At 40.6% G+C, this 11,955-nt stretch overlaps 3 protein-coding genes across 4 annotated transcripts; 2 read left to right on the top strand and 1 right to left on the bottom strand.

Moving 5' to 3' along the window:
* Positions 1-1,705: 1,705 nt before the first annotated feature.
* Positions 1,706-3,988, top strand: CG10232 (uncharacterized protein). The gene is made up of 6 exons (NM_142918.4): positions 1,706-1,970; positions 2,154-2,330; positions 2,391-2,561; positions 2,618-2,755; positions 2,812-3,391; positions 3,456-3,988. The coding sequence occupies exons 1-6, from the start codon at positions 1,907-1,909 to the stop codon at positions 3,853-3,855; spliced, it is 1,530 nt and encodes a 509-aa protein (NP_651175.4). The 5' UTR covers positions 1,706-1,906; the 3' UTR covers positions 3,856-3,988.
* Positions 3,989-4,973: 985 nt separating this feature from the next.
* On the top strand, positions 4,974-10,517 carry nau (nautilus). 2 transcript variants are annotated; one of them, NM_001170231.1, is made up of 5 exons: positions 4,974-5,902; positions 6,708-6,830; positions 6,894-6,968; positions 10,057-10,123; positions 10,192-10,517. In NM_001170231.1, exons 1-5 carry the CDS (start codon positions 5,375-5,377, stop codon positions 10,383-10,385), a joined length of 987 nt encoding a protein of 328 aa, NP_001163702.1. In that variant the 5' UTR covers positions 4,974-5,374; the 3' UTR covers positions 10,386-10,517. The 2 variants fall into 2 exon arrangements, with proteins under 2 accessions (NP_001163702.1, NP_476650.1); NM_057302.3 differs by having other exon boundaries at positions 10,057-10,135.
* Positions 10,018-11,804, bottom strand: CG10300 (uncharacterized protein). Its single transcript, NM_142917.4, has 3 exons — positions 11,472-11,804; positions 10,865-11,237; positions 10,018-10,795 (listed from the first exon to the last, which is right to left on the bottom strand). Exons 1-3 carry the CDS (start codon positions 11,771-11,773, stop codon positions 10,535-10,537), a joined length of 936 nt encoding a protein of 311 aa, NP_651174.2. The 5' UTR covers positions 11,774-11,804; the 3' UTR covers positions 10,018-10,534.
* Between the last annotated feature and the right edge of the window lie 151 nt (positions 11,805-11,955).

Raw genomic sequence — 11,955 nt, 5'->3', positions numbered from 1 at the left:
AATTGCGCCGTTTTTTCGCTCTCAAATAATGCTCCAAGCTTCCCGTTCGTCGCTTCCCCACCCCATCTTCAACTCTTCAGCGAATTTCGCTGAGCGAGCATAAACGGTAAAATAATTACTGATTTCTTTACAAACCAGTCCTGGCAAAAGTACATACATACATAAATATGTACGTATGTATATACATACATATATTATTAACGATAAGTATTTAATATTTGAAGAACACAAAGGACATTGATGTTCAACAAATAACACTGAAGAAAATGTTGACATTTTCTAATATTCATATGTAATTTAAGAGCATAATGTGTATATATTTTTTGAATACCAATGTAAATTAAAAGTAATTGCGCACGATTTTTTTTTTGGTTAAATAAAACTAATAAAATAAAACTAAATAGACTTACTTATTATTTTTGTACGGTGTAGTTTTGATATTGAAGCTCCTTGATGCTGCCCCACTCTCTCTCTCTCTCTTTCTGTCTCTACACCTTCTGAAGCGCTCTCAACGCGCAGAGAGGAGACGGGAAGTTACGCATCTCCACTCTCAATGGCGAATGCTCCACAAACCCACAAACATCCATTGGCTGACGTAATTCATACGCACCGTTGCCGCATGCAGCTCGATTTTATGAATGGAAAGCACGACATGCAAAAGCACATTGCCACCAGGCAACAGACAAACTGAACAACAGGTGCAATTGGAGAACTTCGATCTTAATTGCTCTAATTGGAAAGTGATGTGTCGCAGTCTTGATTGCCAAGCTGCTGACTGATGGCAAAAAAACAACCTCCAGTTCAGATGTTACCTTGGTAAAAATAGACACGCACATACTATGTACGTCTGATAAGATCATGCACTAAATTTCGTTGAAATTGCGTCAGTTAAAAGCTGTGAAACTAGTGCGGACTTTTCACGCATATCCCTTGTATCAGAAAAACAAAAGCGCAAACGTGAATGGGCAACTATAAAAAGAAATTAAAACATTACCTTAATGTGGTCATATATAATTTAATTTTTTTTATTTATGTATACATATATTCTTAACGTTTCGCAGGTAAAATGCCTTAATTAATAAAAGTTTCATTCAACCGCCAGATATTTTGAAAAAAAATTGTGACGTTGCCGGCTATCCAAATAAAGATTTTAGAGCGCCATCTGTTGACTATGCTTTCCATACGTCTTGAAACTCGCCCTCTATGTGTGGGATCTTAAATATTATTATACAAATTGTAAACAAATCGTAAAACAAATACAATAAAATATTATTAGTAGTCATCCGTAGCGTAGGAACAATCCATTTTCGATAAGAAATTATAATAAATTACGGCAAACAAAAATAAAGCAAAATATATATAAGAAAATAACATCTTGGTTTTGATTTATGTATAATTACTTTATGGATAGATAACCGACGGATTTGAAATAATAAATACAAACAGTGACATAGTCTCACACTCTTAAATCCTAAGTTTTCGAATAATTTTTTTACTCTTTCTCAGCGATCAGGGGTTCGTAAGCAGACAGCGTCTGAAATCCGAGTTAGTTCAATCCGGCACTGCTCTTAGATCATACGCATACTTATAAGTTGCGTACATAAAAAGTGAAAAGTTTTTAAATTAAGTCATCATATTGCTTTCCAATACAATTTGGCTATTTGCTTATTAATAATTCAGAGTGATAATTGACCATATATTATTAACACACACTTAGTGAAAATTTATGTATTTCAAATTATCGAAATAACTTGCCATTCCAGTCCAGTTCTAGATATTTCATATGACTAATGGATATACGGATATACCCAGCTATATTTCCCAGAATTTATAATATGATACATTTTGGCTAATGGTCAAACTTTCATCCTAAGAACAGTCGAAGTTTGAACGTCCACATATTGACATGGTCGAAGTATCTGTTTGCTTTCTTATACAAGGGTTTCTACTGTCGCTGTCATTTGGGCGTGGTACGAATAATTAATAATAGTGTTGAAATAATTTGCTTTTCAGTCATCATTATCATTATCATAATCATTTTAAGAGTTCAATGAAGTTCAAAATGTGCGTGGCAAGAAACACAAAGTCGCACAAATAGCCATTTTTTTTATATTCTGTACACGTATGTATTTCACGGATCATATTTTGTTCAGTTCAGTTGCAGGTTTACAATTCATGGAAAAAGTGTGATGTCAATGAGGACTGTACACACCTTAAAGCATGCCCACCCTTGAAATACTTTCTGCAATCGGCGGATATAAGTTGGGCCAGAGAAGCAATATTGCGGGACAAACAATGTGGTTATAATAGCTACTGCTGCCGAAAAGAAGGTAAATGGCTGACCAAATCGAAGTCTTTTGCCATTATTTTCTAATTTCGAACTTTACCAGGCTATGAAAGAAGATCCAATGAACAATGCGTCATGCTCAATGACTGTCCCCAGTTTAATGGCCGGAAATGGACGAGTGATATTTTGAAATCCATAATAAATAAAATATGTTATATCGATCACTTCCAGCCATTGGTACGAAGAAGGGTCTACGTAAACTGTCAAAGACAAGGTAATGCTTTTCGTATAATACCCGATCTATCGATTACTAATTCTTAGCCCTTACAGAGATTTTTCCTTGCCAATACGATGAGATATGTAGAAGCCGCGATAGCTGCCCTTTTCTAAAGCTTAAACGGAAAAAGGCCCAGAACATATTAATGAGCAGGCAATGCGGCATTAATACCTACTGCTGTCCTAAGCAGGGTAAGTGCAAAACAAAAGTCTATCATTTAACCACTTACTAATCGAAATAGTTATAGAATTTCCAGATTGTCCAGCCGATGAAAAATGCATAAGATTGGACAAGTGTCTTCGTATCCATAATACTACGATGGAAGATGGGGCCAATTTAATGGATAACAGACAGTGTGCCATCGATACCAGAAGAATAGATTCGGATAAGCGCCACTACATCTGCTGCCCGGAACCAGGTAACGTTCTACCAACGTCCTGTGGACAAGCTCCGCCTCTTTATCGAATGGCATATGGCACAGCGGCGAGGCCAAATGAATATCCTTGGATGGCCATGCTTATCTACGAGAATCGCAGACTATCGACCATGACCAACAACTGTAGTGGCTCCCTGATTAACAAACGCTACGTCCTCACCGCTGCACACTGTGTGGTCAAGGATAAAATGGTGAACACAGATTTGGTGCTCAGGAGAGTGCGGCTGGGCGAGCATGATATTACCACCAATCCGGATTGCGACTTTACAGGAAACTGCGCTGCCCCCTTTGTAGAGATCGGCATCGAGTATTTCAATGTCCACGAACAATATTTCAACACCTCAAGGTTTGAAAGCGATATCGCCTTGGTGCGTCTTCAAACGCCAGTTCGGTGAGTATTGCAATATAAGGCATCATTTTCTGACTATTATGAACCAAAGTTTTTATTTCCTTAGATATACCCACGAAATTCTACCGATTTGTGTGCCGAAAGATCCCATCCCCTTGCATAATCACCCATTGCAAATCGCCGGTTGGGGCTACACGAAAAACAGAGAATATAGTCAGGTGTTGTTGCATAACACCGTTTATGAAAACAGATATTATTGCCAAGACAAGATATCGTTCTTCCGCAACGAATCACAAATCTGTGCTTCTGGCATTCGAGGAGAAGACTCCTGTGAGGGTGATTCCGGAGGTCCCTTGATGTTAACCCTTAATAATGATTACCAGGATATCGTATATCTGGCCGGTATCGTTTCATATGGAAGTGAGAATTGCGGAGATAGAAAACCAGGTGTTTACACAAAGACTGGAGCATTTTTCTCATGGATAAAGGCAAATTTGAAGCCATAACTTTCTTGCTAAGGAATCTCGACTAGTGTATGGTGTTTGTTAATATGTGAATGCATTTTGTTTGTATGAGTGAATGTGTTTTTTTTGTGGATTATGGAATTATGGAAAATTCAATCAAGTAGCCAGTAAAATCAAATATGCACATAAGAATGAGTTTTAATATGTATTTTATTTATTTGATTAAATTAATAACACAATAAATCGAATTTACTTAATGATTTTGATTTTTTAAACGTTCTTTTCTGAGTTACATTTGTGCGTTGACAGTACACTGCCCGAAAACAAAGGCCGATAATGATTAAATTTACAATTGGGATTATCGTGTGGCACAACAAATAGTCTTTGCCACCAAAATACCATCAGACCGAATCAAAACAAAGCATCCATCAAAGTACGGCAAGATGGAAAATGTGAGGAGAAAATACGAAATGGAAAAAGACGAGAAGGGAAAAGTGGAAAAATGAAGATGGAAAGTGCTCGAGCAAACCACGGTCCTAAGACAAAAGATTTACAATATCGCTGGGGAAGATTTAAAGGTGATTTCCAAAGATATATATTGTGCCTGAGCAGCGATAAATAAACACAATTCTTTGACTATTTTTATTTCGGCCTCTCCTATTTTATTTATTTTTTTGCTCAATTTCTCGCTTTTTTCTCGGCCGTTGCAACTATAACTCAATAGAAAAGTGGCTGCCATTGATGGGATCTGTGGACGGGGGGCCGGATTTTCCACTAAATGTGTCACATTAACGAATTGTTGAGCTCCCCGAAAGCTAATTTATGCCACCACCTCCCCCACCAACCCACACTAATCGCTGGCCAGGTAAAATTCAATTTATTTGATTTGAACTAAGCCTTTCACAAACACGCTTCACATTGAGCGGAAAATCGCGTTGAAAACTCACGAAAATTAAAAAAAAAAGGGGAGGGGCGTGGCCTGCGGCAGCGTCCTTCTGCCTTAGAGAACCGCCAATGTCGTCTAATGGCGGGGCGCCTCTAAAAATAGGAACCACTCGAGAGCCACTCAGCCACTCAAAACGCAGCAGCATCCGCACTCCGAGAGGATCGCGAGCACATCTGGGGGCCCACGATATCTTGGATTCTTGGATATTGTCACCAAATGTGTTGCGATTGCGACGGAAGGCGGTACACACACTCGCGTACGGTCCGCAAATCGAAGTCGAAAAATATTTTTGAAAATGTCGGAGGTTTTTACAAAGCATCATTAAAGTGTAACCAACTAATTAAGGTTCTATTTTAAAAATCCCGAAAGTGAAACTATAACAAATTAAATTAAATAGAAACCACAGCCTAAAACTTGTGTGTAACCATAACTCATAAATTTGTGTTAATGACCTAGCATACCTAGAAAAAGAGCTTAAACCACGTTAAAAATGGTAATAATCAACTGACTAAATTAACTGTGCCATCGTAATTAGTATCAGCAATTAAATTCAGCAACTTGTTGAACTACCAAAATTGTTTTGTAAAATATAACAAAATCGTAGTGAAGTGAAAAATGACCAAGTATAATAGTGGCAGCAGTGAAATGCCTGCGGCTCAAACCATCAAGCAGGAGTACCACAATGGCTATGGTCAGCCGACACATCCTGGATACGGATTTAGCGCCTATAGCCAACAGAATCCGATAGCCCATCCCGGCCAGAATCCACACCAGACACTGCAGAATTTCTTTAGCCGCTTCAATGCCGTCGGTGATGCGAGTGCGGGAAATGGTGGAGCGGCTTCCATCTCAGCCAACGGATCGGGTTCGTCTTGCAACTACAGTCATGCGAATCATAATCCGGTTGAGCTGGACAAGCCATTGGGCATGAATATGACACCGTCGCCCATCTACACCACCGACTACGATGACGAGAACAGCAGTCTCAGCTCCGAGGAGCACGTCCTGGCGCCCCTCGTCTGCTCCTCCGCCCAATCCTCCAGACCATGCCTCACCTGGGCCTGCAAGGCGTGCAAAAAGAAGAGCGTCACCGTGGACCGTCGGAAAGCGGCCACTATGAGGGAACGCCGGAGACTGCGAAAGGTAGGCATCCCATGCTCACATTACACACATTTTCAGATTTATCAAATATTAAAAACATATTGTGCAATAACTACTGATACAAATACAGCACTTTCATCTTTCAATCATTCATTAAAAGAATGGTTCACTTTAAAAGTAGATTTTTGATTCATTCAATTCATTATTATAATAATAACTTAAAACTGCTTATGGGGACTTGAATATAGGCATACCACTCAGAACTCTGTTCAAGAGTCCTTTTCCATCAGCAGGCTTATTAATCCTCGGTCGATCTTAAAAATAGATTACGCCACAGTTCGCAAGTCCCCTGCGTTTAAGGACTGCAACTTTGTAGTAATTTCATTAGCTCGGCTAGCACCCCACAAATTAACACATCGCCACCAGGGAGGATCGGATCCATTGACATAACGCGCAGAAAGGGAAACCACCCAACATGCGTAAAACATAAACATTTGCCAAGACCAAGAGTTAAACAGCGGCATTTATGAGTTCGACGGTCGTAAAAGTTTTGGATGAACCACACGTATTTATAGCTCCACATAGAGACATTAGTGAAAGGCGGAAAATCGTGGGAGCTCCGGTTAGAAGGGGTATGGTGATGGGGGGCTGTCATAAAGAGACAGACGACGGGCGAACGGCTTAATTGTTGAAAATTTTATGCTCTATTTAATTTAAAATATGTTTTATTAAAGAGCCACTTAAAAGGGGAACACGCCGCGTGTTCTGTGTTTTTATGGCACGCCTAATGGATTTCCATGATTTCAACGATGGCCATTAATTGATTATTATTCCGTTCACATTCTAGGTTAACGAGGCCTTCGAGATCCTCAAGCGACGCACTTCATCCAATCCCAACCAGCGCCTGCCGAAGGTTGAGATATTGCGCAATGCCATCGAGTATATCGAGAGCCTGGAGGATCTGCTACAGGTAAATGAGTGAACTCATCTCACCGCGAATAGAGAATACCATTGGTTAAATTGATTATCTTAGGAATCCAGTACCACACGCGATGGCGACAACCTGGCGCCCAGTTTGAGCGGCAAAAGCTGCCAGTCCGATTATCTGGTAAGTTTTGTCCACTAACCGCCAATTAATATTAAGCCCACAATATCGGCGCGTATATCGTTCCGCAATTATTTTCTCGTAAAATTCTCATGCATGAGCAGCGCTTTCGTACATTTTTCTTTGGCGACGCGCACATTCATCAAAATCTCAGGGTCTGGTCCGTCGCAATGGCGAACATGAAAATAGAATATGTATACGGACGGATCCCCGAAAGAGTCAGTCCCCAAACTGTATCTGATATCTGTTGTATCTGCTGACCGGAATTTATGCGCTCGCTGACGTGCTACTTAATAAGCTACGCCGGCAGCCCATCATCCACATTTCTGAATCACATTCACTCGAAAACCGGGAATATTATGAGTTATGATCGAGAAAGTTTGCCCAGATGTGAGGGGAGCAAACTTTTATCAAAGGAACGGGGGAAAAAAAATTTAGAGGAAAAATAGCTGGAGAATTTAGGAGAATTTACAGGGGAAAGGGTCGTTGTCTGCATTTAGTGAAAGGCAATAAATAAATTTTCTTTTTATAAGCCCGAATGGAAATCGTGTTGTAAATTAATTACAACAAATTCGTTGGAGCAGGAATCGGCACCAGAATCTTCATCCCCATGTTTGGTGGATTGCGACGATCGCTTTTCTGTTTCATAATAGCTTCCCTGCGACGTGGAACCAAAACCGTTGTGGCAGTTGACAAATTGCACAGGAAAAACATGACAAGATCTCGGGGTGTTCTTCTTCGAAAGGTGTTGCAAGATATGGCCAAGTCGTTGGTCATTGAAGGGAAATGAAAATGAATGAAAAATGGGGGGGGGGGGACGGGAGCGGGTTGTACATGCATATCTACTCCCGAATGACAGGGCAACAAATTGTCAACAATTATGCAAACATTTTTGCCATCATCTTCAACGCCCTCTTTTCTTTTCATTTTCATTTGACTTTCGGGTTGGCCTGCGCTGAGTAATTTCCATGCAGTTTGTTTAAGTTTCTCACAATTTTAATGTACAAATTTGTTAATTTACCATAAAACTTAGCGTATTTGTATGTTGACTGCGCCCCCCATTGGCAGATATTAATGTGCGGCCATAGTTTGATTAAAAACTGGCATAGCGCCAAACGTGCAGACATTCAAATGCATCTCAGACCCTGGCAATCCATCCATCTCATCCATATCCATTCATTTGGAGCCCGTGTATTTATAAACCTCGGCGACTTAAGTAAAAGATTTCCTTTTGAACTGTTTCCAACACGAAATGCGAACGCTAAGTTGGCCCATAAATTTCCTTATCGCCGCCAATAAAGTGTAGTACTTGCGATATACAAAAGTGCCACCTTGTCTATATCAGTCAAATTTCTACGTAATGAAATACATAGCCGCAATCATTGAAGTCTTAAGATAGAGCTTTTCGGTGCAAATGACTCACGGAAAGATGTGGGTAACGTGGGTGCAAACCATCCATTTGGACAGTGAGTCAGGATTGATCGGATTCCCTACCATTCAGTTTTTAAACTATTATCAGGTACAGATATGCTACCGAAAACTTTTGTTATCTTTGAATAGCTTTACAGCTACACTATTAGATATTTTCTACGAATGGAAAGCAGTTTATAAATGATATTGCAAATTATTGAGAAGAGATAATTGGTGTGATTTTTATGGTCTAACCACCACTGATAATCTTTATCACACGTCCCCGTTTCAAAAAGTAACTTTTTCAGTTTCCGAGAAAGATTGATTAAATAATTCCGAAAATAAACATCAACATTATTTGCATCTTATTAAAAATGTAAATACATATCTGGCAAGTAGTTCTTGCATTTTTTCGGTGATATTTCCGAAATGGATTATGAGATCTTACGACTGACCGCACAACTCGCAGAGAAGTGGCAATATTTTTAAAGTGGGTTTAGTATATTAAAAGCATATTTCATGGTAAAAACTCATGCAACTTATGGCTAACAAATCGCATAATGCCGCATATCCGTTACACGCTCACAGATCGGAGGAGAACATCTAAGGGGAACGCGCCAAAAAGCGGCTTAAAATCTTTACGCAACCGAAGAATCGGAATGCCCAAGTGATAAGTGGCATTTCATTCAGATACAACGCATGATATATGCTCAAAAAAAAAAAAATAAAATAAAATACACCGAAATACCATAAAGACCTGCAAACAAGTACACAGAAAGAAGTCGGGCATGTCTAAAAATATATTTCGAACATGCTTGTTAAATTGAGAATTTATTTCCAAAGAAATTTTTCAATATTCGGTATTATATTGTCATATAAATAGACTTTATTGCTTTTAACCCAGTTGTGCTATTTTTGTGTAATTTTTCCCAGTGTATCCGCTTGCTGACTGCGGCATATCGAGCGCAGGCTGTCACTAAACGCTTGAAAAAAATGATAAATCGCTTTATAAAAGTGCAGTGTGAGTTCATCTGCTCTCGTTCAGTTTAGTTCACTTCACTCGGCTTTGAATGCTATTCTGTTGTTTTATCACTCCGTACTTTGTTGTCCGCTAAATATAAACAGACGTACATACATATAAGCCATACGGGATGCCCTGTATTTGTCGATCCTTGCAGACGAAGTGACGGCACTTTGGATGCACCAGATGCGGATTTGGGGGGGGGGGGGGGGCAGCAAGGAAACCCACCCAGAAGTGGCAATTATAATTTGCTTAGCATCGGCGTTATAGCGAATTTTTCTAATGAAATCCCGACCGAATCTCCGGATGCCTTGTCTGTCGTCTGCGTATGCGCAAAATTAATTTAATTGCCTCTAAAGTGCACTGCACACAATGCCCCACAATGTTGGGGCAGACAATGGGTGTGGTGCGGTGGTTCAATGCGTTTTAATTGGCCTGTGGAATCTCTTTACTGGCATAAATTTTGGCTTAATCTCATCATTAGACTGCATTCTGTATGGCACTCGTTGGCCAAGTTGACAGGACCGGAGCAAATTTGACGTTGTCATTTCGACGGCGACACTTTTCTGTAATTTATTGTTTCCCCAATTTCGCTTGAGGCCAACTAAAAAAAAAATATATGATTTTTCCATTTGTATTTATTTATGTTTTTCCTTGCAGAGCTCCTATGCTGGCGCTTATCTAGAAGATAAACTTAGTTTTTACAACAAACATATGGAGAAATATGGTCAGTTTACAGGTAAAAGTAAAAAAAAAAAAGTATTTGATGTATTTATCTAAAATATTTTTGTATAGACTTTGATGGCAATGCCAATGGCTCCAGTTTGGACTGTCTAAATCTGATTGTTCAGAGCATCAATAAGAGCACCACGAGTCCCATTCAAAATAAGGCCACGCCCTCCGCTTCAGATACCCAATCGCCGCCCTCATCCGGAGCAACTGCACCCACTTCTCTGCACGTGAACTTCAAACGGAAGTGCAGCACTTAGCACTTAAGTATCAGCACCTTAGGCAATTGTAAAGCTATTTTTAAGAGGATACACGAGATACCCAGTGACCCGAATAGGCCTTAAATTATTTGTATAGCATTAGAACTTAATTAAATGGTAATTCAAAACAGCAACTAGAGTCGTCTTACTTAATCTAGCTCCAATTTGCGGAAGGAACCGCTCATCCCGTCCAGTTCTCCATTGGCCCAGGCACTGGCCAATCCGACGCGCAGTTTCTCATTAGTACCATACTGGGCATCCTTGGCCAGATAATCCTTGCTGTCCAGCAGCTTCTGGCGCCAATGATCCACTGCCTCTGCCTGATAGCCATTGGTGCCACCATACTCGATGGTCATCACATCTCTGGGCAGGTGCTGGTACAGATCCTCCGACTTTTTGTGGACCACGAACTGTGTAGAATATTGTAGAGATTAATTACCAATCCTAACGCAATTCAAGCTTTTTGATGATAGATTCACCTTGAAAGGCAGTTTGGAGGGCAAAAACTTCGTTACAAAATTGAATATGGTTTGTCCCTCCTTGCGCATATTGATCATATGAATCTCAACAAATCGCAGTGGTATGCATTGGTCCACCAGAGCAAATGCCTTCTTCAGCAGGAAGGGATCGTACTGCATCATCTGCTCCATGGTAACATCTCTGGCATCCACAACCCAGATCAAGCCGGAAATCGCGGCATTATCGCACTCCAAAGCCAATAGTTCCAACATTATGAAGATCAGTTTGAAGGCTTCGCGGGGATTCGATTTCTTGGGATCGATGTTTCGGAACTGCGAGATGATAACCCTTGGCCCCTCGGGACTCACAGGTCGCATGGGTATCACATGGATTCTGTTAATTCGAAATAGAAATTAAATAAAGTATCTTTACCTTCTTAACATAGGTCTTTCGTAACACGCAACTAATTTCCAGTCAGAAATTCACATAGATAGTGAATAAATTATTATTGATAATGTTTGTTACGTTTAACACCACTGATTAGAAAGCTGTATTCTGTATGGTTTTGTGAAATATTTAGCAGCCTAAGGCAAAAAGGGTATATAGCAAATGGAACATTCAACCCACCCGCGTTGCAACTGGGTGAGCAGGGCCTCGTCCACCTGTCGGGATCCCAGAACCTCCGGGAACACGCTGCGCAGGGAGTAGTAGTTGTCGAATCGCCGTTTGGTCTCCTCCTGGCTGAAACGGCAACGCCGCAGAAAGGCCAGGATAAGCTGCTCATCCGTGGGCGCCTTAAGGTGCGGCGACTTGGTGATCCATGTCTTAATGGTGGCAATAATCTCCGCTCGCTGCGCCTGCTCCTCGTTGCACTCACTTTTGGCCAGAGCCGCCAACTTTGGGTCGAGAGTTCTCAGGGTGTTCGCCATTCCGGCGCTCGGTTCATTAGTAACTGAATGCCAAAACCACTGACGCAGCGCCGTGGTAGTGATGGTATTGGCTTTTGCGGCGGCATCGCTTATCTAATCGGGGCAACACCTTGTAAACTAGCTGGAACGGCGAGCCGAAACCCGTCGGCAGTCAGTTAGATATAGATACACGAGTGCATAGA

Source organism: Drosophila melanogaster, chromosome 3R (genome assembly GCF_000001215.4).
Source record: "Drosophila melanogaster chromosome 3R".
Lineage (NCBI taxonomy): Eukaryota > Metazoa > Arthropoda > Insecta > Diptera > Drosophilidae > Drosophila > Drosophila melanogaster.
This window is presented reverse-complemented; position numbering and strand designations above follow the sequence as displayed.